This window comes from Acanthaster planci, linkage group LG16, assembly GCF_054643075.1.
Source record: "Acanthaster planci isolate LZ-2023a linkage group LG16, COTS_SCS, whole genome shotgun sequence".
Taxonomy (NCBI): domain Eukaryota; kingdom Metazoa; phylum Echinodermata; class Asteroidea; order Valvatida; family Acanthasteridae; genus Acanthaster; species Acanthaster planci.
In genome coordinates, this window is record NC_141792.1 from 7,847,805 (window position 1) to 7,869,511 (window position 21,707).

Sequence of the window (21,707 nt, forward strand, 5' to 3'; positions counted from 1 at the left end):
AAACAACGCGCACGTGCACTCCAGACAGCTACAGGAAATCTAAAAATAGGGATGACGGTAGTTTCGATAAATAGAGCCATCGTAGACGTCACAAGAGGGCGCTATAAAGACACTTTTTCATCAAGAGAGGTCGCGTCCGAATTGTTCGCGGCTATACGGCTGAAAATAAACATGTTCCCTATTGACGCTGTTAGCTTGCGGTAAGATCAGTCTCCCAACTTGGGTAGCATTTGGGAAAGGGCCACAAGTCCTTTTCGACGCTTACTGCATTGTCGTCACACATGGAACCTTGTATTTCTGTTTTAGTACACACCTTTTTTTTTTTTAGACGAAAGTAGTTAATCGATGAATTAAAAAACCCATCCCCTTGGACCATTGGTTTAGGACGACAATGAGCCTGCTCGTACAATATTATATTTTAAGGAAATGAACGATTAGTGTGCTAGTGATTCCATAACATGTATTATCAGTGTCCTTCAATGCGCGTAAAACTTGACCCTTTCAATATTTATCTCAATAATGATATGTTTACATTATTCTGTACAGTGTAACTTGAATTTTTTGGTGAATTTCGGTATCATTGTAAGATAAGCGTATACACTTGTGATGTATTATAGCTGTTTATGTTTGTAAAATAAGTCTCACTTGCGAATCCCGGCCGCAATGACGATTTGTTTTAATAAACTAATAGTGCTGAATTAAATTATTTTATTGACTTAGATTGGTTTGAATGACTTGTAAGGAAACACAGCAATATGCAAGTCCAGTTAAATCGAAAAAAGCAGAGTTTTGTTGAAACACAATGGATACACAAGTAATCATTTATTCTAATAACTGCACTACTGTATACTTTGGACGGAACGATAAGGTTAAATAACACTCGGCAAGAAAATGGCGGCAACTCTGTCCATCTACTCAGACTAAATGAACTGTTACATGTTTTCTTTCCATAGCTCATCCTAATGCAACCCTTGTTTTTTAAAATCCCATTTCAAAACTCACCCTTATTTTGCGACTGCTATGACCCTGAAAGTGTACAGAGGAAACGTGTAGAAACTTGATGACATGTTCAAATTCCCTCTGAAATAATATCCATTTAATTATTCCTTTTAATTTCCTTGGAAGTACTACAGTCCTTGGATGTAATTCTGTATTCAAAGTCTGGCTTTTCACTGAAATTCAATTTTGGCTGGAATGTATGCTCAACTCACCCTCTCCAGTTTATGAAAAATACTTTAGTTTCTATTTAAGTACACTCCACGGTTTTTCATTATTATCGTCATTCAATGTGTTATATCGTGTTTCAAAATGTCGGCCAGTTAAATAGCAGTATTATAAAAAGAAATCTTTAATTTATGACTAGACTAAAATAGAACACTTCTATGAAATTTACGGATTTAGGACAGTTCAACTGCTAATGGGACAAGCTGTATTTCAAGGCAATTTGGGCAGTTTATGAGACTGATGTCTGTGCCTTAGACGAGATTCTTTCAATTCCTTGAGGACCTCGACGTTTATTCGCAACGGGGGAAGTGAAATGCCCGTCGTCGCCGAGTCGGTGGCCCGTCTCGACTGCCGTCGTCTTCTGCCGGTCGCCCGGGCGGCGGGAGTGGCGTGGTCGCGGGCTTTCTCCCGGCTCCTCTCAGGTGCCTCCATGACGCCCGGAAGGATGGAGCCCATCCTGGTAACCTGCAGTCTGGTCACCGCCTCCTGCTGCTTGATACTGCCCAGGGAGTCATCGGAGTCCGCCGTCCGACGGCCCTGGATGTCCTCCCGCGTCTTGACCTTCAGCTCGGCCACCCGCTTGACGGCGTGCCGCTCCCTCTGGAGGGCGCTGTTGCTGATCTCCCGGTCGCGGTTGGCGGTCCGGACGAGTTTCTGCTGCATGAGGGCCAGATACCTCTGCTTATTGCTCCTCGTGACTCTCAACGGTGGCAATTCTCGAACGGGCACTTCCACCGGGACGACGTTGTTTTGGATTTTAGATGCGTCCTTGAGTTCGGCAGGCGTGCCCGGTTTCGGAACTGGCGTTCTACGACTGGCCTCTCTCGGTATCGTTTTCGGTTCAAAGTCTGTCGACAGTGTGATGGGAAAATGACCTTCTTCATGGTCATGCAGCAAATCTGAATTCTTTGGCCTGGAAATGATGGCTTTGCTCATTTTAGCGTGCATTTCGTCCAGGTGGTGATCTATGTTGTTTATCGGCATGGTTTTAGTCTGTTCAACTGGTTGGCTGGTAGTGTCATTCACTAGAATCTGTTGATCTGTTGAAGTTTCTGGTTTGATCGGAGTACAAGTTTCAGCGACGGAGGGCGGCTGCGATGAGACGAGACGGCTGGGACTCGCGTCGAGTCTCGACTCAATGCTCCGCAGCTCGTCCTGCACATGGGCTGCCAGGAGCTGCGAGTTGGGAGCCCGCAGCCGCTCGCACAGCACCTCGAGTTCCTGCTCCTTCCTCCGGATGCGTTCTTGCTCAAGGGCGAACACGGGGGAGTTGGTGCCGTTCTTCAGCCGGCGCTCGAAGTCGCCCACGTTGGCCCGTATCTTGCGCTTGCTGCTGGCGATGTTGATCAGCGTGACGCGCATCTGGTCCTTCCGGCGCAGGATCCGACCAACGTTGGCGCGCTCACTGGACGCGATCTGCCGCTGGAGACGCGCCAGTCGGGTGTCCTCGACGTGGTTGACGAGTTGCAGGCGTTCACGTAGGCGCGTTTCGTGAGCGTCGAGGAGGTAGGACTTCTCGCCTGGGGTCTGAAACGCTCGGGGTTTGCGGTTGATGGCCTTCACCATAGCGCCCCCAATGTTGGTTGGCTCGACGCCGTCCTGGATCATGGCGCGCTGGTGGCAGATTTCAAACTTGGTGGCCTCTCTGTGTTACCATTTTCTGGAATAAAGACGAGAATAGACAGACTGATTCCACTTGTAATAGGCCTACTAACAGCTTAGTATGATCGTCATGTTGCTGATCTCTCCAATATAATTCGCCCCGAACTGGACCAAGAGTCCTAGCAATTTTCCAAGCAACATGGGCTCCTTTACTCGGACCATTTGCGACCTGCACTTCGCTGGTTCACAAACGACTATGAAATGCACGCGTTACAGTCGCACGCTACCAGCAAAATGAACACTCCCGACCAGCATGGCTCTTTTTGACCGATGAGTGGTTGCTTCTGCACAAGGCGGATACTCAAGCAAATGCGCGTTTTGATGAGTTCCGCGACCGTGTGATAACAATTTTATTGTCGTTAGTGGCACTCCATTGACCGACACATCGTCACTTACTGACCTACGGGCGCTCTATGTCCTAGGTTCCGCTCCACGCGACACAAATGTTTATTTCATCGCATTCCGACACGTCAAGGTTTCCAGATGATTAAATAAAGAATGTCTCTCTCAACTTAAAACAGTCCAAGACAAAACCGCAGGAAGCCGACGTCATCTCAACACAGAGAGAACTTGTTTTTGTTTGAGAAAAATTATACAGTATAATTTTACGACCTTACCGGGGTAAATCGGACAAGGTGTTAGAAATCCCAGACGGTGAGTATAAATTTTCACCAGGTGACACCCTGATAATGCGTATGAAAGCTACCCCCAGCAGACCTGCAATAATGTGGTAATTAAACCATAAGATACCTTAGAACTTACCAAACTAATATCAATGGCAACTGAATTCCCTGCTAGCTTCGTCAAAATGACAAATTACATGAATAGACAATTTTGAACTAACACCACGACATAAGTTTTTTTCCGCGATCAAATTTATGTTGAATAAGATCTGAAACTGAATGAGATAAACACAATGCTCAGTGTTCAACAGACCTCTGCTCTTTTGTATGCATGTACTGCATATCCCTTTTTCTTTTGCGTATACCGAAGCCATGCTGCAGCTGCCACAGGACAAAAGTTTAGGTTGGTTAGAGCGAAAATCACTTTGTTGGTCCAGAGGGCGCTGAAAAAAACAGAAATCGCTTGAAGGGGAGTTTCCGAAAATTCGAGATTATCGGCGGAGTGAGCCTACTTTCAGATTGTATTGTCCAAAGATCTAATCAGTAGCCATCGGTTGAAGAGAACTTTAACTCTTTGGAGACAAAGCGTATAAGTTACGAAACTCGATGGTGAAAATTGATTTCCACGCTTGCACATGGTTGAGATTTTTATCCACAGCTAAGGTAAACATGCGCACAATATGCCGCGGAGACAATTCCAGCATGGAAGATCACGACAGTGGACAGGTAAGCCCAGCCCGGAGTAGTCTCAGCACCCCCATTTCTACGTGGTCGCCTGTTCTTCGAAGCTCATTTAACCCCAGGGGGCAGAGGGTCGACCACCTCAAGAATGTTAACAATTTTCTAGCGATCACCGTGGACCTTGAAGGTCAGAGGTTACACCACTTGCGATAAGTCACCGTAGACGTATGCGGATAGCCTATTGTGTGGAGTGCGGCGTGAGCAAAACTTGAAACTAAGTTATATCCATGATCGTTTTGTCTAATAGTTTTATCCCTGACAAATTCGATAATTTCAAAACCAGAACCCAAATCTGGCTTGGAGTTTCCTGTTGCCATGACAACACTGTACTTAATTTCTAAGTTCAATAAAATTCAAATTCAAATACGATACTTCTACAGTGGAGGATTGATAATCAGCCACAAATTCTACACGCTACGTTCAAAAGTGCAGAGAAAAAACAATGCGATCAGTTATTTCCTTCTTGAAGAAAGTCATTTGATATGCCCTGTTACCGGCAATATGGCCAAGGTAATAACCTTGGGTGATAATCTTTAGTTTTTTAAGTCGGCATACACTGGTCCTTATTTTTGAAAACACGCACCGGCATACACGCCTCCTGGAGCTTGAGGGTTGAATTTCCAAGATTCATTATTGCTCCATGTGTAACGACGTATCCTAACTATCCGTAAATAATTACTAAATATACAGACAGAAATATACGTGAAGACATCCGGCAAACCAGACTGTGTTCAAAAATGTTGAGACCAAATCTGTGGGGCTGGTAAGAATGTTAACAACTGTACCACTGGCACTTGAGCCGCGACGTTTGAAGAGTGTAGTCACCCCAGGCTGGTTGTATCGTCACACTAAAATTAGGGATTAGTTGATTCCCGGAGTTCTAGGTAATAATTATAGAGGAGGTTGGACCTCCGTCAGCCTTCCATTAGCGTAACGCCTCGGTTCTTCCAATTCCAATGTTTGCTAAAGCAAAAGAGAAGGGACGAAGGATTTGCCTTTCGGGCAACTGGCACGCCCAATCGTTGCTTCTATTCTACAAACGAACTCCCACTTACCGTTCGAATTTGTAGACATAGCATTACGTATCGTCAAGATAGTCATGTTGTGCCGTTTTCTGTTCGGTGAGATTATGAAAATGAATTACGGGCAGCCGAGTCCTCGAGTGACGAATTCGCGTGTGATGGGCAGAAGAACGCTGTCTGGACAGGCAAATTCCAACAAGGAATACAATAATCCGTTTTCCTCGCGTACCACACACGGAGCTTCCAAGATGTCGGAGTGCTTTTTACATGTGTGTGTTTCCGAATACGCACTCTGAAGATCCTATGGCAAGCCAAAGGGTCAAATAACGACCCCGTCAGCAAAAAACGAGCACCTGAGACTCCATAGCCGCATGTCCACGCCTCTTTCCCTTTTTAGTGTGGAACCCCTGCCGGGGATACACCATAATTATGAAAAAAGAGTACATTGTAGTTGTAAATCAGTCGGGTCAGCGTTCTCTTTCATTTATAATCTCCGTCGCTTTCTGGAGAAATTTACAAATAAAGTCGCTGTGCAGAATCTTCTAACGTTATGAGGCAGTTTGCCCCTCCCCTCCCTTTTTTTTTGGGGGGGGAGGGTATTTAACCATTGCCGGTGTCAACCATGATCCGTCCCTGAATGATGAATGTTCAGTATTGCTGCATGATCCATCATTTTAGTCCAAGCGCTGATTTTTTTTCCAAATCTGAATTTTGCATTTTCTGCATTGCAACTTTACTCCTTTCCAAAATATGAAAACTGTGAGACATTTTTTGGGTAAAGCATTTTGAAAAGCGCACTCCTTTTAAAAACATTTGAAATTGTCTACGTTTTTCCTAGACAACCGAGGGCGCTGTTGCTGTGACGTCATTCAGAAAAGACACTGCTTGTTTTTACAGAGGGTATCGGGGGGGCTCAAATTGCGAACCAAAATTTTGCTCACTGAAAATGTTGCTCACGAAAACGTTTCCAAGCAAGGGGTGGTAGTTAATTGACGGCTGACTTAAACGACAATGAATCGGCAAAGACAATGGAATGTCACGTCTGCAATATACATAAAATTCCAGTAGTTTTCTGCACAATACACAAAGATTAATTTTCAAGGCTGCTACATTGCATCCTTCCTCCATAGCTCCATGATTGCAAAGACCCGTGAAATGTCCTCCGTGATTCAATCCGAGAAGGCTCTCGAAGTCCCAGTGAGTACAGTCCCGCCACCGCATAAACGATATTTATGTACGGTAGTTGTTTGCTGAGTCTGCTGCCGTGGGGTCACAAGGGGTCAAGTCAACGCTTTGACGGGCTGTTACTACTATTAGGCTGTCACAGTCTGACATCGACAGCGTGCGTGGGCATACAATCATTGCCATTGGATACGTGTACATTGGCAACAGATAAAATCCAATCCTGCCTCGGTCAGGCTCAGACTCATTTCCAGCCGCAAGCCATGCCTCGACGGTTGTGAAATTAACAGGTGTGGTAGCTATAGCGTTCGCCAGAGGTGGTCCACGGCATCCACGGAATCGAACTTGAGATGAGTCTAAGAAAAGTTCCTCCGGTCGACTTTGTGCCACAACGGACAATAAGGATATCTATGCAGACATTTAGTTGTCTATTGGCGCCCTCTGTCCCTTTCATTGAGACCGAGTAGGCCTAGGCTGCACTGAGGTTTTTGCCCAGGTTCCGTGAAAACGAGCATGCTCTGCGCGATGTGTGGGCTGAGCCGTGCTGTGTTGGAATTCAGCTGCTGCAGGGAATCGCCAGTACCAACACAAACAAACATCTGTAATAAGGTTTTGGACTGGTAAAACATGACAGTAATGTGCTCTTTGACTGCTCTCTCACGTCCAGCTAATAATTGTTTTGGTTGAAAACCAAAGTAACCCCCAGGGGTTGGACGAAGGCCGTCTCACTATTGTTAACGTTGTCTCTCGTAACGGTTGTTGCCCTCACTAGACCTTGTTTTTCACATCAGGTATTTAGCTGCTGTCGCACGACAGGTTATTTTCACGCTTAACTTTGCACGCCCCGCTATCTCATTCCTATTTTATTGATATTTGACCGGGAACTTGGAATATCAGTCTAAACATTAATGGTAGTCATAGAAAAATTATGCCATTTACCATTTGAAACAAGTTCAGCATAATACATCCTCTGCAAAATATACGTTTTAAATTTTTCATATTGAGGTACTTTTGTATGATTGTATACACGTGTATTTTCGTTGACACATTGGCGTCGTTGAGAGACATTCATGGGTTTAAAATGTGTAGCATATTCAAATTTGGACGGTGCAGTGATGTCACAAAATGTGTGGCTGATGTCTGCTCTAGTTCCATTTCTGTAGGTACCAGCCTATCCGGTTCGTAATTAAGTGTGACGTCACTTCAGTTTAAATCACGCCCTTTGCACATGCACTGCACACAGAATTACATGCAATGATCGCCGTTCACAAGGAACCATGGAACCGGAAGTTAACGCTCAGCGATCGTCCCAGGTTCCCAGATCCCAGATCGTTTACAGGCTCGTTTACGAATCGGATAATGACAGCATATTCTCATTTTTAATTCACCAGTAAAGAAACATGAAGAACAATGCGCCCGGATTTTTTTTGGGGGGTGGCGAAATACACTTCTCTTCGCTATGAAATTTGAAGCCAATAGTTTGAGAAGCGCTGATACCATCAGACGCTTTTGTGGGAATGGGGTAATCGTTTTGGATCAGATAAAATATAATCTATCAAAGTTCGGTTTTTGTGGGCCACTGTGCGGTGAGCTCCCACTTTGAGATAAGCGTTGTTTGCGTTGTCCGGGAGCGCGCGCGCTGAAGTTACTGTAAAGCATTCCTAATGCGATTGAGTGTCGTGCTCGATGATATCATTATATTTTCAATGACTGTAATTCAAGGATGGTGTGAATCTGAACGACACTTTTGGGGGAGGACTGCGGAGTCTCGTTTTGGGTAAAGATGCATGCATATCCATTCATGTATTTTCCCCACAAATTTTGTCGAACAAAGATCTGAGTCGGAAGCATCCAGAATGCCTGCGATTGTCAAAGGTTCACATCTGGTTCTGTGGCGGGTTTCAAGGAGTGTAATTTCAATTTGGGAAAGTAATGTCGAGTTGTCGAAAAGCACGTGAGTTGATTTAATCCATCCATGAACCCATGGGTCGTTGTACCTTGCCATCATTTCGGGATTTTGCCTTGCTGTAAAAATCGATTGTCGATTTCCTTTTGAAGATTCCTTCAGGCTGGATTCTCTCGGTTAATGCGACCAGAGAGAAAAAGTATGACGTAAAAAAATAATGGCGGGAGGCAGTTTCGTGAACACGATCACATTAACTTTTTTGTATCGACTGCTTTTCATAATTAACATTTTAATAGAAAAGAAAACTATACGTTGGCGCTTCAGAGTCACATGATTCAGAAGGGGAATCATTTCTAAAGACTAAGCTAACCTTTGCAGAGAAAATGGTTTTGGTCAAAAATATCACTGGTTTGTGAGGAAAATCCTGATCTAGAGTGTCGGTCAGTAAAACAACACGAAAAAAGAAGAAATCTTGGAGCTTAAGGGAGCTGAAATGATATGATTTTACCCAAACACATCCCACTTTAACAATTCAATTTTTAGCCCACTGCTCAGAAATTTTAGCTTGTCGAAAACACCCGTATTTTAGACCTGAAAGTGACGTCAATCAAGACCTAAAATATATATTTATAATCAAAGGCCAATCAAGCTAATATTACCCAATGTATCGATTCGCGACTGCCACGAATGTTTGGCGTGTTTGCGAATAAACTCCGCGGTGTTTGCACGCGCGATCGACCCATCTCAGCGGGGGCAATGTGGATAGAATCACCCATTAGCTGGCGGTGTTTGCTCCGCTCGACAGAGTTCGAAGCTTTGTTGGTCTTGGGAAAATATTAATTAAAAAGAGTGCTATTGGTGCATCGTTCGTTTTTTCCGAGTCTGGTTCTTCCTCAAAACTACTCTCTTTTCATTCCTGCAACATTTTAGCAGTTGAAAAAGCAAGCATTTTGTGTCACAGAATAAAAGACTAACGATTAAAACGAGTGAACCAGCAGGGGAAAACTGTCAAGTATTCTCCATTCGAAAGCTCTGAAATACTCGCTCAGCTAGGCAGTCAAGTTGAACCTGTATTACACTGTAATTAGACAATTATGGACCAATTAAAGATAAGCATTCAGTCAACCGGTCATTGAACAATAGAAAATGACCAATCAACTGAGAGACACACCGGATTGACCGACCGACAGTCCGATCACTCAGTATATAGCCATCGGTGCGCAGTAGCCAATTATAAAAATCTGCCATTTCATCGTCACGAATACAGACAACCAGGGGCACCCTCTCTCTCCGGCCAGAGCGCCCCCTACTAGGACCCATTTTATCCATTTTACTGCTTTGGAGAGATCCCCCTTCAAATCTCAGTCGCGTGTAATCACACATTTACTAAAAGCGTGATTACGGACATATCCAGACCAAAACATCAGCAAGGTTTCAGGCCATGCAAAGGCATTATGATCGCCATTGTGTTACCTTTCCACCGAACTTGAACTAGCACCGTTCCCGTGGAGGGTCAATGAAAGACTCAAATGTCGCCTGCAACCCAGTGCGGAAGATAATATTATCGCTTCCCAGAAACAGTACGTCCAATTTTTACCGTCTTGCAACAAACTTTTATACTGGTTTGGGACGAAAAACAAAATTCGGGGCTGTGATAACAGAAAATGTTAGGGACGTACTCTGGCCTTGCCTTTCTAAGGATAAAATTTCAAATAAAAAACGACACACAAACGCAAAGTCGAATGAAAACACTGTAACTTGAGTGGAAACATTAATGTATAGAACATTCTTTGGAACTATCATTAAGCATCTTGTTCGGGATCGTTTGCTTATCTACCTCATCCCAAATGATCTTGCATTGTCTTTAATCAAATCAATCGTTCTATTATCTGGAAACAAATAAGCTTTAAGTACAAGAATAACTCACCATTTACCGCTGCTAACGATAGCCTGGAATGACGGTTCAGCTTTCTGAATCCTGCGCCATGTCTCCCTCTGACAGAGGAATTATACACTCCGTGCGATCACTTCGGCTGACCAGCAACTAGTGAGCCGGCTCGACGGGTTTCAGACGCGTTGTTCCCGGCTGCTAGGCGACGGGCGTCCACGGTGCTGGGGCCGGGCTGAATCGATGGCCGTCCCCTGCGGGTATTAGCCAGGATCAGACAAGGCATGAAATGGTTAATTAATAACTTGCGGCGGCTTGCACAGCGATTGCACACGCAAAAAGAAAGCACAGCGCTAGAGTGGTGTCATAACAGAAGAAAAAAAATCATTAAATGATTGAAGCCGTGAGTTTTCAATGAAGAGCCATTGAAATCAATCTAGAACAGCTCGAACGTTGCCACTCAATTAAAACTGGACCCACGTAATATTCTCGATGAAATTCCCATATCCAATTAAATAGTTATTTTTCAAAATGAGAAGATTTATACTGTTTAATACCACACCCAACAATCATTGTTCAATTATTTTTACGACCAGAAAAGCATAGCATCCTTGCTACGGAAATATTTAGAATTTGCAGAATATAAACAGCGCGATATATAGGCCTAGTTCTCGCGCCGGATGAATGTCTTTTATAATGTACAATTCAGTCGGCTTTTTAGATTTCGCCTCTGTTTACTTTCTTCAAAACGATGGTGAGACTTGGTTTCAGACTTCAGTAGCGCAAGGCAGAAAATTTTTTCCTTTATTCAGGGGTCAAGTCGTAAGAGTATCGAATGAAATCCGCTGAGAAGGAAGTCATGCTTTGAGATTTCTACTTAGCAAAGAGCTGGAAATACTAAAGACCTTAGGACTTTCTTTGCGTCTAGGAGACCGGCAGAAGACAGAGAGAAACTGTTCAACCTCCGTCGTAAATGGCACCCTTTCTATAGTTTAAGGTTGGTCACCCTTTTCTGAAGCCCGAGGCAAGAAAATTCGATTCATGCCGTGTCAACGTTTAGACCCAAACTGCATCGTCGATACGTTTTACACGAACAAAGGACTTCGCTTACAGTCTCTCCAAATCGCCCGTGGAAAATGAGGCAGCAATCTTCGTGAAGTGGGTCGAGGCTAAACCATCCATTTTACACGTCTGGCAGAAGCCCACGGTCGACAAAGAAAGTGAGAATCGATGCTCGAACACACTCTCGGTGCATTGTGCTGTCTAGAATGGCTTTAAAGTCTGCTGGTATCGAGGTACAAGTTTCGATAAATGCAGACAACCGCGGCAAAGAAAACAGTACAAGATGCGCTATTGATTTTGGTCGAGCTATGCCCAGCCTTTGAAAGATTTGGAATGTGGAAATTGATCTCGCCAAGGTTTTCCTGAGCAAGACAGATTTTGCCTTTGGATTTGAGGAAACGCAGTTCTAAGTTTTCAAATATAAGGTGTGATGTTGGTTGTGTTCGCCTGTCCCGTATGTCCTCGTGCGTACACAGAACAGTCCCCGGAACTAAAGAAATATGTGACCCACTCTGTGAAAAAGAGTCTTACGTCACCAGAGCCACTTTTTGAGTTTTCATTTGTATTGGAAAGAGCAAAGTGAGTTTCTCGTTTTGATGTATCACTCAGTTTGGCATCCTGATGAAAGTGGACACTCCATGGTGAAAAATGATGTGGTTTCCTATTGATTTACACTGTGCACAATTATTCTAAAGGACTTTTGACTCCAAAGTGGCTCCGGTGACTTAAGACTCAATTTCACAGAGTGAGTCACATATGTCATTTTCTAACCTGTATCGCTTGGGGGTTGGTAAATCCACCATAACCCTTATGATCATGCTCAGGAAACCAGCTGACGAAAAAAATCACACAAATACGGCCGTTTCACAATAGTGCGCCACTAAGAGTTTGCAACGCGTTGGCCAATCACAATGCGCGAAATTTGTCGACCCAATGCACGTTTGAAAAGGGTCGACAAATTTCGCGCGTTATGATTGGCCAACGCGTTGCAAACTCTTGGTGGCGCACTATTGTGAATCGCCCGTATTGGCAGCCGATGCGGTGGAGTTTCGTGGCAGGTGGAATTCAATGAGCGGACGATATGATTAAGTCACGTGTACAACAATACTCTCTTAAAAATGAAATGAAATTAGATTTTAAACAAGCCTGTTCAGCGCTGTCAATATGTTCTGGGGAATTAGAAAGGGTAGGGGCAACTCCCTCTGACCGTCGCATGGCCTCGAAAAACGAAATCAAAACGGGGGAGGGAGGTAGGACTGACAAAAGACCAGGGGGGTCAAGTTCTGAAAACAGGCATAATGTATTCCTCCTTCTACTACCCATGTCCTCCTTTTCTTCCCCCCCCTTTTTTTGGGGGGGGGGTTCCTTGCATCCTCTCAGCTACGTCCAACGGTTCAAAAATGTTGGCTTTGATATATAGTTATTACCATGGCTTCGGTATATACGCATCAGTTAATCTGTTTATATACGCGATATTAGTTTTACTTGTAACGCCTGTCCAGACTCGTAATTAATGACGGCATTGACAGTTCCGTATTAAGTACACTGTAAACAAAAGACAGATGGTGAATGACAGTTTTCAAGGGGGAGAGGGGTATTAACCTTCCCCAATATTTTGTTACAAGTGTCCCCTTTCCCCCCAAAGTGCGCCTTCTTTCAGTAGCGCCTTTTTTGTCCGTGACTGATGTGTGAAGTACAAAAATTTGGGGATGTAAAGAGCGCCACCTGTGTTTCGATATTGTCCGCTTCGAAAAGTGCCGCCATAAAAAAAAGAATGGTTTCGAGCCCCCCAGCTTTTGGAATTTAAAGGAGGTCAGGTAACTGATGGACTTGAATCAAGTCGGACTTACGTTGCTCTGCCTTAGTCAGCCATGCCTTCAGCTCGTACGCACTACACGGTCGTCGCGCTCGGCCTGGCAACTCGCACAACCCTCATAAGGCGCCCTCATTTTAGCCTTTATTGTACAACATGTGTCATACGTCACCAGTCAGTATTGTCCGACTTGACGGATAAGCCAATCGGAACACGGATGCTAAGAGCACTTTTCCAGATCCCCCCGTCTATAATGCCTTTTCACGCCCCTGGATAAGGCGGGGTCTCTAACACTGTACATGTCTCTTGGACGATCCCCAGCAGTCGCCTGACTATCACTTCAACTGCGCCTTGCAAAATCATTGGGGAAAAAGTGACTGTAAAAAGCGCACGTCGACATTGGGGAATATACTTCCACGGGGAGGCATGTCATGGCTACGATCGCCTCTGATATGTGTAGGCGACGTGGATTGAAAAAATCTCGCACAACGCAGGAGTCCCTGTGGCGACAGAAACATGAAGGAATAAGAATACTGTACACCCATTGCCCATGGCGAGGCACTGTGTGGATCTTACACCCTTTCATCCACCGATCAACACCCATGCGGTTAAGCGATCACTGACCCTATAGGAAATTTATGTCCCATTCCTTTTCAGAAAAATTGCCCATTAATTTTTTTTTTGGGGGGGGTAGACTGAATGAACAGCGTGTCCACACAATTGAATTCTTTGCAAAAACCTATTATTATTTCAAGACCAACAGTTGCACTCAAGACGTGATGGAAAAATGATGGCACTGGCCCATTCAGTAAAACTTCGACTTGTAAAAAAAATCGAAGTAAGTGCAACATCGCGGTGTTAAGATGACTAAGTCCGCGTGTGTGCGTGTGTGTGTGTGTCATATTCGTAGATTTGTCATTCTGGGAAAGAGTTGAAAATGTTCTAATTAATCCAAAACGGGCTAGTATGGGCGAATTATACACCTTCCTGATCCTCGAGAACGGACAATGGGTGTTTTTGTGACACTGTAACGGTGTCTATGCACTGCATGCTACACACATAAAGGGTCCAGTCCACTAATTCAAGCCCCATTGAAAACAGTGTAAAATCAGCACTTTTCAGGGCCCAATAACATGCTTACCAACATCCCTGAGATTCAGAAACACAAATGAAATTATTGTCTAGTCCCTAATCTTTCAATTACATTTTCAATTTTTTGTGGGTTAACCAATTACATTTTTAATTATTCCCACAAAACAAAATTACCCCCCAAAAAGTGATTTTTCCGAAGTCCGATTGTAACCATTTTTCAAATGGCAGCCCTCAACTTTCTCGGGCAGTTAGGACCATTTTTCAACCGTAGTTTTTAGCCATTCTGCTCTCACATGAAAGCTCAAAGACCCAGGGAGTTCATCCTGGCAACGATTCACACAATCTCACCATTTTGGGGGCCAAACAATCTCCTTTTTCAAAAGATACTGAGGGGGGCACTTTTAATGCTAATGAGCTGGCCAGAAATTCTCACTTGAATTAGTGGTCTGCACCCATAAACGTTCACCGGGAAAGGTCTTTTTAATGTACAGCGCCCTCTATTTCGTTCCATTCCCCCAAGTTGATGAATTTGATGACCTTCCAAGTCAGGTCCTGGCCTCGTTGTCATATTTGGCAAGAACTTATTTTAATGAGCCTGCCATATTTATGGGGACTGGGGTCACCTAGCCAACAGTTTTACTGTTTTCTTTCTTTTTTCCATTCAATTATTAAAGGTAGTGTACAGCATTGGTAAAAATCACCCAAATCGGACTACGGCATAATCCTGAAATATCTTGAAAGAAAGTACTCATAGCCTCAATCGGTCTGTAAAATATTTCTTCCCACAATGCTGTAGTTTTCGAGAAAACAGAAATTGTTCTCTTTTTTTACGATGGTCGGCCGACCATCGTATAAGAGATCATTTCGCTTGCAGAAGTTGTGGAAGTCTCCATTAATGAACGGGTATAAAGCTAGTAAACAGCCAAAAATATACCGAAAGAAATTTACCAAAAGCATTGTAAACTGAAATTATAGGAACCTGAGTGTAAGGTGAAAAAGTGGAAAATAAATTGGATCAGTCTGAAGTTAAAATTTATTTAATACAGGGAAAGGATTTTCTTAGGGCAAAAACTTGCGAATTCAAAATCACCCCTAAAGCATATGTATGACCCAGATATGGCGGCTGTTTCCGAGCAAAAGGATTTCTACACGTTAAACCTCCCGTGTTCCAAGACATAATTTGTTCTTTGCTTTGAGTTTTCTTTGAGTTATTTAGACTGTTATCGACGTGTAAACTGACCCGAAAGTGTTGTCATTAAGCACGACCATCGATCGCGAGTCGACTCGTGACTGCATTCCTAGATGAAGTTTTTTCATAAATCCGCAATGCGACGACGTTGTCGAAGAGGGGCATAACTCCAAGGTTAATTCACTGGTTATTCTTAGCCGTCGAAAACTGTTCCTTTATTTGAGGAAATGAGAACCTGTCATGCCTGTTTCCCACCCTGACCCCGTGGATGCTGTTCGCTTACTACGAACGCCCTGTAATCCATAGATTTTAGGCAAGATAAATAACAACACGTTCAATTTAAGCGTAGAAAATAGCGCGCTGTTTTTCTCGATTTTTGAAAAGCAGTTGAATCAAACATGAAACAAGGCCGTGGAATGGAAGTTGCAGTGAATATTATACATCGTATTCAGCCAATCTTGTGAAATTACGACAAATAACCAGTGGTGTTCACTACCTTTAATGCGTTGTAAACAGTTGGAATCGGAAAAACCTGTCAATCTTTCAGTGGGACAGAAATTGAAAAACACCACAGGAGATTTGTTCACAGGAAGATTGCCGACGCTGCGAGTTACCTTCAAACCCAGCCTTTGTCACGGCGGTTGTCGTTGATCTCAGTGGGCTGTAAAGATTGAGACCTCGGTTGGGTGCCGGCAAACAGGAAGGAAAAAATGAAACTGGAGTGAATTTCTAATATTCTGTAATCATTCCATTAATTCACACTAATAAATTAACTTCTACTCCTGGGGGTCAGTCAAGAATTAAATTGCGGGCTCTGTATTATAACCGATTGAAATGATGCCCGTGGAATAGGATGTCAACATTTTCCTTTTTTTTTTCTATAAAGCCTCCGGAAAGCAAAAAGGAGAAGATGGAATTAAGCGTCCAAGTAAAAATTATCATTGTGATAGACATTATAGACGGGAGTTATATGAACTTAATTATTATCCTAAGAGGGCCGTGGGTAGAACCTACCCCGATTTTTTTTCCGATATCGTCGAAATGCATTTTTTTCCGTGCCCAGCTTTCACGGGTTTTCCCAGGGATGTCTTGCAGTCATTTCGATACCACTTTTGTGAAAATCCGACATGCCGTTCTCGCGACACGCTCATTTTCGCGAGACAGGTCAGTCAAAAATCTAAACTTTTCCAGCTGAAGCGTTCAGTGCGACTCGCGTGTGGCCATGAACAGCAAATGAATGTATTGGATTGAACTGAAACTTGAAAGCTATACAACGCGCATTTGGACATGCATGCCAAGCTTTAAAAGGTTCGGACGTATGACAACCGAGTTGGGGGGGGGGGGATCTGCCCCAGCGGCGTATGAAGCTTTTGGTGGGGTGGGGGGTGGGGACAATTCAAAAGGGAATGAGGCTTCGGACTCACTCAACATGATGATGGGGAAAATATATCACTCTTACTCGCGGTCCCAACATCCTTTTATTTTACGGTGTTGTTTTGCATTCTTAGCGATTAAGTTTTCTTTGTTTAAAAAAGAAATCAGCCAGGGGGCAGGTTGCCAACCCCCTCCCCGCTGGATGGCGCCACAGAGTAAGCCCAAATATATTTCATAGGGTATACATAATGTATCATCACTCAGATGAGACTAGGCCTAGTCCTCTTACTCAACAACCATGAGACGAAAATGCTCCCATTTTCACCTTTATAAAACCTGAAAAGCTGATTACTTTTTCCAGATTTTTTTCCCGAATCTTATCTAAAGTATGAAAAACATCAGAATAACAAAATGCCCTATAAGATTGGAGTATACTTCTTTACCTTACGCCATCAAATTTACAGGCACTGGATTTTACCGACTGTTGTCGTGTGGATGCAATTTACCGGCGAAATGTACTCGTCAGGTTCCAATTTAAGATCGTGCGGTTAAGAAAAAGGACACTGATGTGAGATTCCCTGTTTGAGATGTGTACAAAAATCCAACACTATTACATGGTGCAATACCCAGAGTTATAATGACTCGAGTCAATGACTCGACTCGATTCCGACTCGAGTCACAGTTTTTGGCGTCTCGACTCGAGTCCCGACGGGTATTAAATGACTCGACTAGAGTCTCTGCGACCAACTTGACTTGACTCGACTCTCTCATGGAGACTCAACTCGAGTACAAGCTTATAAGACTCGAGCCTCAAAAAAATATGAGCAAAATTTTAGTTGGTTAGATACCTGTCACCATGATATATTTTCAGTATGTCTAAATGAAAATAAAATAGTAGTTGTGGTTTTATTGTATTTTATTCAAAAAATTGTGACTCAAATTGCCTCAAGCTCAGTACGTAACTCGACTCAACTACAGAAAGTGACTCAACTCGACTCGACTTCTTGACCTGAGGACTCGACTCGAGTCACAATGTTAAAATGACTCGACTCGAGTCACCAAATTAGTGACGCGTTACGACACTGACAATACCCTTGGAAACCAGGTCAACATTTTTGCAACAATGTCTCTAAAAAGAGCCAATTTGAAGTAAAAGTTACGAATGGCACTTACACCCGTACAGATGACAACATTCACTGCTCTCTACTAAGCCATCATCACAACGAACTTGGTTGCCTTCTTGCCTCGAAGCACAGACCGTGCGCACGACCGTAACACTGCCGTAATTACAACCAACAACGACCCAACGGAAGTCGGTCTGTACATCTGTTTTCCTCGCTGTACACGGTCTGGTAAAATGATAGTATACTGTACCCCTAGTTCACAAACTCTACATGGCGTGTTTTTTCCTAGCAACGGATGGATGGGTGCTCCAACACAAAACAGCGCGAACTTTGCCCTCTGGAATTTTTTGATAATTTTTTTATTGGCCCTCTCACAAAAGATACTCGGCGTCAGGCATTGTGTCCAATAGCACAAGAGAGAGAACCATTCAGATGGCCTGTCTGTTACACTCTGAAAAGCCTTTGGTTTTCCTTTATTCTATTCGTTAATCGGGCCCACCTGTATTAATTCGTAACTGTTTAACTATTTACTTATTACTGATTGTTTGAATCCTGTGGAAATAGATACACCTTAAACTTGTTTCCGGTGTGAATCTGTGAGTGGTGGGATTTTTAGCGGGAACTATTTAGTTAGGCTGGGAATATGAAAAACGCGGGACGATGGTGGATCTCCTCCGCAATATCTGAAACCTGCTTTAAGGCAGGATGGAGAAAATTGATTTTTTGGAAGTGAAAGTTTTATCATTGTTTGTCTATGGCAATTACGCTCGTTCATTACGCTTGGAGGGGAAGGAAGGTCAAACGGGTACAATCCCCTCTGCCCCGCTCGCTGATGAGTTTTTTTTTTAATAGAATGCCCATGTAACGATCTCACCAACTGCCTGGTGATGTGTACACATGTGACGTGACATTTTGAGTGAAAGACATCTAATTCAGGCCTTAGGCGAAATTCGTCTGCAAAACGTTGCATTTTCAAGCAATAATTCCCCCGGACAGAAAATCGATATCGCAGTATTTGTTCACTTTTCTATACTTGTTTTCCCTGCACTTTTCTAAAAACTGTTGAAACGCATGTCAGCCTGATGTTGTACGCCCGAAGTGTTCCGCGCGTATGAATTACCTTACAACCCCGCTGTTCGTCATTTGAACTTGCATGACGTTGTAACGGGGACCGGGTACATTTTACTACAATCCTAATTGAAAATGCACCTCTGTGTTTCAATACACCTTATTTCCACGTTTTGCTTTGCTGTTTTATCTGTATTTCAAGATCTTTTGGGTTTGTATGCCAACATGAATTTGCATATTCATGAGCAAAACCGCGATGTAACCCGAGGCACTGAAACTCAACGTTGCACAGGTTCGTGAAAAAAAACAAAAAAAAAACCCGCAATTTTTTTTTATACTTTGCTGTTGAAGCGTTCCACTTCCTTTCGCAATTCATTGTTGTGCTTACGACATTGAGGACGCCACGGTCGATGATCGACCGGCTGCTATGATGAAGTATATGGAAATAAGCCAGTGAGCAGCCTTTTCTCAGAAATGTTTTCAAAGTGCAAATTTCGGGTTCAAAATTTGAACATGACAACACGCAAAGTGAATGGCGTCTTCCGGAATTTACAGCACATTAAACAGCGCCCTCTCCTGTCTGGAAATGCTTCGCCAATTTTAAATGTTTAAAAATGTGCACTTTATTTAAATCTCACCATCCAACAGCACATTTAGCGCCAATTACAGGATGATAATGAGTGAAAAAGACAATGAAAAAATGTTCACTTTTAGAGTTGGGAGGAAAATCCCGGATAACAGAGAGTTCAAAATGCACTAAGAAAAATTTATTACACTGTTCCTTTAAACACTTTGTGATATACGTAATGTTCCGCACACAGGGAAAGTATCACGCTGGGGCTTGACAAGCTCTCCTGTCTCTGGTCAGCGAACGGTGCCTGATTAGCGCCGAACATTTCCCGTCCCCGATGAGGAAGATTCTCCCTAATCAGTCTCCGCCACCTCAGGGGAAATCAACGATTCTAACATTACCCTCCCAAACTAATAATTACCACGAGTTCCAGGTAAGTATACTTTTAATTTACTCACAGAATCCAGAGTCTTACACAACGGAGGATGCGAAATCCTGCGTACGACAAAGCACTTTATTAACTCGGTTGTTTTTTTTCTTGTATGTCATCATGTTACAAAGATTTTGCTTTAATATCTTGGTGAGCTCTGCATGGGAGTCTCCAAATCCCAGCTTCGTATTCGTCTCTGCCTTCGCCCGAGTTTTTACTCCACTGCCTGTAGTTTTAAGAAGTTATGTACTTTTTTACCTATCGTAAAGATGAAACATTTACATTTTAGTTTGTTCTTTTGCCTGAAAGGGGTCGGTTCTATGAGTCCCGAGCTGGACCAACAGAGAGCGCAATTTTCTTAGCAACGGAACTGGTCCACGAACGACTAGGAGATGCGTGCATTACGGTCGCATATCGCTCCCAACAAAATGAACGCCCCCGACCTGGCTCTTTGCAACCAATGAGTGGGTGCTTCTCCTCAAGGTGGATAGACGAAGTTGAGATGAGGGAAATTGTCGGAGTCCGGGAAATTATTGTATCGTGTATGTATCATGAAAACAAAATGTTACCATAAGGCAAATGTATTTGATAAGAAAATTATTTTTTTAGGAAGACCCCGTCCTGGTAAGACCTTGGCCTCAACGCTAGCGATTAAATTTGAATTAAAACAGAGCGCACAGGAGCGCATAGGAGCGCACAGGAGAATAATGCGGGAAACGGATTTATGAGGCAATGAGTTCAGTAAGGGTTGGACATTAAAGGGAAGCTGCAATGGAATTCTTTTGACAGAAACCTTCAAAATGTCTCCGTTAACTTCACTTTTAATGTTTGTTTTACTATTTCAAGAACTGTTTGCAGCCTTTTTGTTTTTTGTGTAAATGGGAATTCCAGTATTCACGAGTAAACGTGTGATGTCATTCTCAGGAACACCAATTTAACATTGGTTTGTGCACAGAAACTCCCACATTCTTGTAAAGATTTGGCCCTCCCAAAGGTACTCTTCTTAGGTGATTTCTTGTGTAAGTAAAAAGCAAGCAATCAGCCCTTCTTAATAATTTTTTTCATTGAGTTAATTCTGGGTTCACGATTTGAACAGAAAAACCTATGCATTGAACCCTGTCTTCCTGAAACCATGGATAATTGTAAAATAATGTTGAAAAGTGCACTTTTCAAAATTCAACCTAAGAGTGATGTCAAAATAGTCTGCACACATTGAAGAATAGTAAAATTTGGCAGAAAAACTGTGTTTGAGAGAACTTCATTGTAGCTACATTTAAGGTAAATCAATGATGCAAAAAACTGACTTCAGAGAGTACAAATCTCGCATGCGGCACAACACAATGTTGTTGTGCTAGCCAACAATTCAAATTAGAAACAGACTGCACTGGGAGCCGGTAAATGGAAAGGTGCTGACTATTCCCACATGCATAATCTCGTTCATAAAGTGGGCCAAAAGTGATGTAACTGCGTCACATTAAATTAAATAAACCCTCGGAGCCGCTACGCCAAAAAAGGGGCGACCTTTTCTCCACGTGGAGAAAATCATCACCACGTCAGGTCCCTGAGTACCCAGTCATGCCTGAACCTGTACGACTGTTTTATGGTAGCCAATACATCCCTCACGTCTCCTCTCTCACTTATTTTCATTATGCTGCTGTGGAAGTACATTTGTAGCCACGCCCCTAATATAACTCCGAGCTGTGAGGTGGATGTATTTTACTACCAGGTTATTTCCC

At 43.2% G+C, this 21,707-nt stretch overlaps 2 protein-coding genes and 1 long non-coding RNA gene across 4 annotated transcripts in view; 1 reads left to right on the forward strand and 2 right to left on the reverse strand.

Moving 5' to 3' along the window:
* LOC110986578 (E3 ubiquitin-protein ligase Trim36-like) overlaps positions 1–10,400 on the reverse strand; it is a 32,777-nt gene extending 22,377 nt beyond the window's left edge. Inside the window, exon 1 of the mRNA XM_087147150.1 lies at positions 10,288–10,400. The gene's annotated coding sequence lies outside the window, so the exon portion shown is untranslated. The remainder of the gene's footprint in view (positions 1–10,287) is intronic.
* The window catches only part of LOC147796456 (uncharacterized), a 29,568-nt gene extending 8,293 nt beyond the window's left edge, over positions 1–21,275 (forward strand). Inside the window, exons 2-3 of the long non-coding RNA XR_015427964.1 lie at positions 19,792–19,974; positions 20,281–21,275. This is a non-coding gene — a long non-coding RNA (uncharacterized LOC147796456). The remainder of the gene's footprint in view (positions 1–19,791; positions 19,975–20,280) is intronic.
* On the reverse strand, positions 804–10,428 carry LOC110986579 (uncharacterized). Of its 2 annotated transcripts, none has more exons than XM_087147151.1 (2): positions 10,288–10,428; positions 804–2,884 (listed from the first exon to the last, which is right to left on the reverse strand). In XM_087147151.1, the coding sequence occupies exon 2, from the start codon at positions 2,830–2,832 to the stop codon at positions 1,435–1,437; it is 1,398 nt and encodes a 465-aa protein (XP_087003277.1). In that variant the 5' UTR covers positions 2,833–2,884; positions 10,288–10,428; the 3' UTR covers positions 804–1,434. The 2 variants fall into 2 exon arrangements, with proteins under 2 accessions (XP_087003277.1, XP_022104244.2); XM_022248552.2 differs by lacking the exon at positions 10,288–10,428 and adding an exon at positions 5,306–7,409.
* Positions 21,276–21,707: the final 432 nt, after the last annotated feature.

Excerpts from the sequence above, each read along its gene's own strand:
- LOC110986579 (XM_087147151.1), bottom strand. The coding sequence starts at position 2,832 with ATGATCCAGGACGGCGTCGAGCCAACCAACATTGGGGGCGCTATGGTG.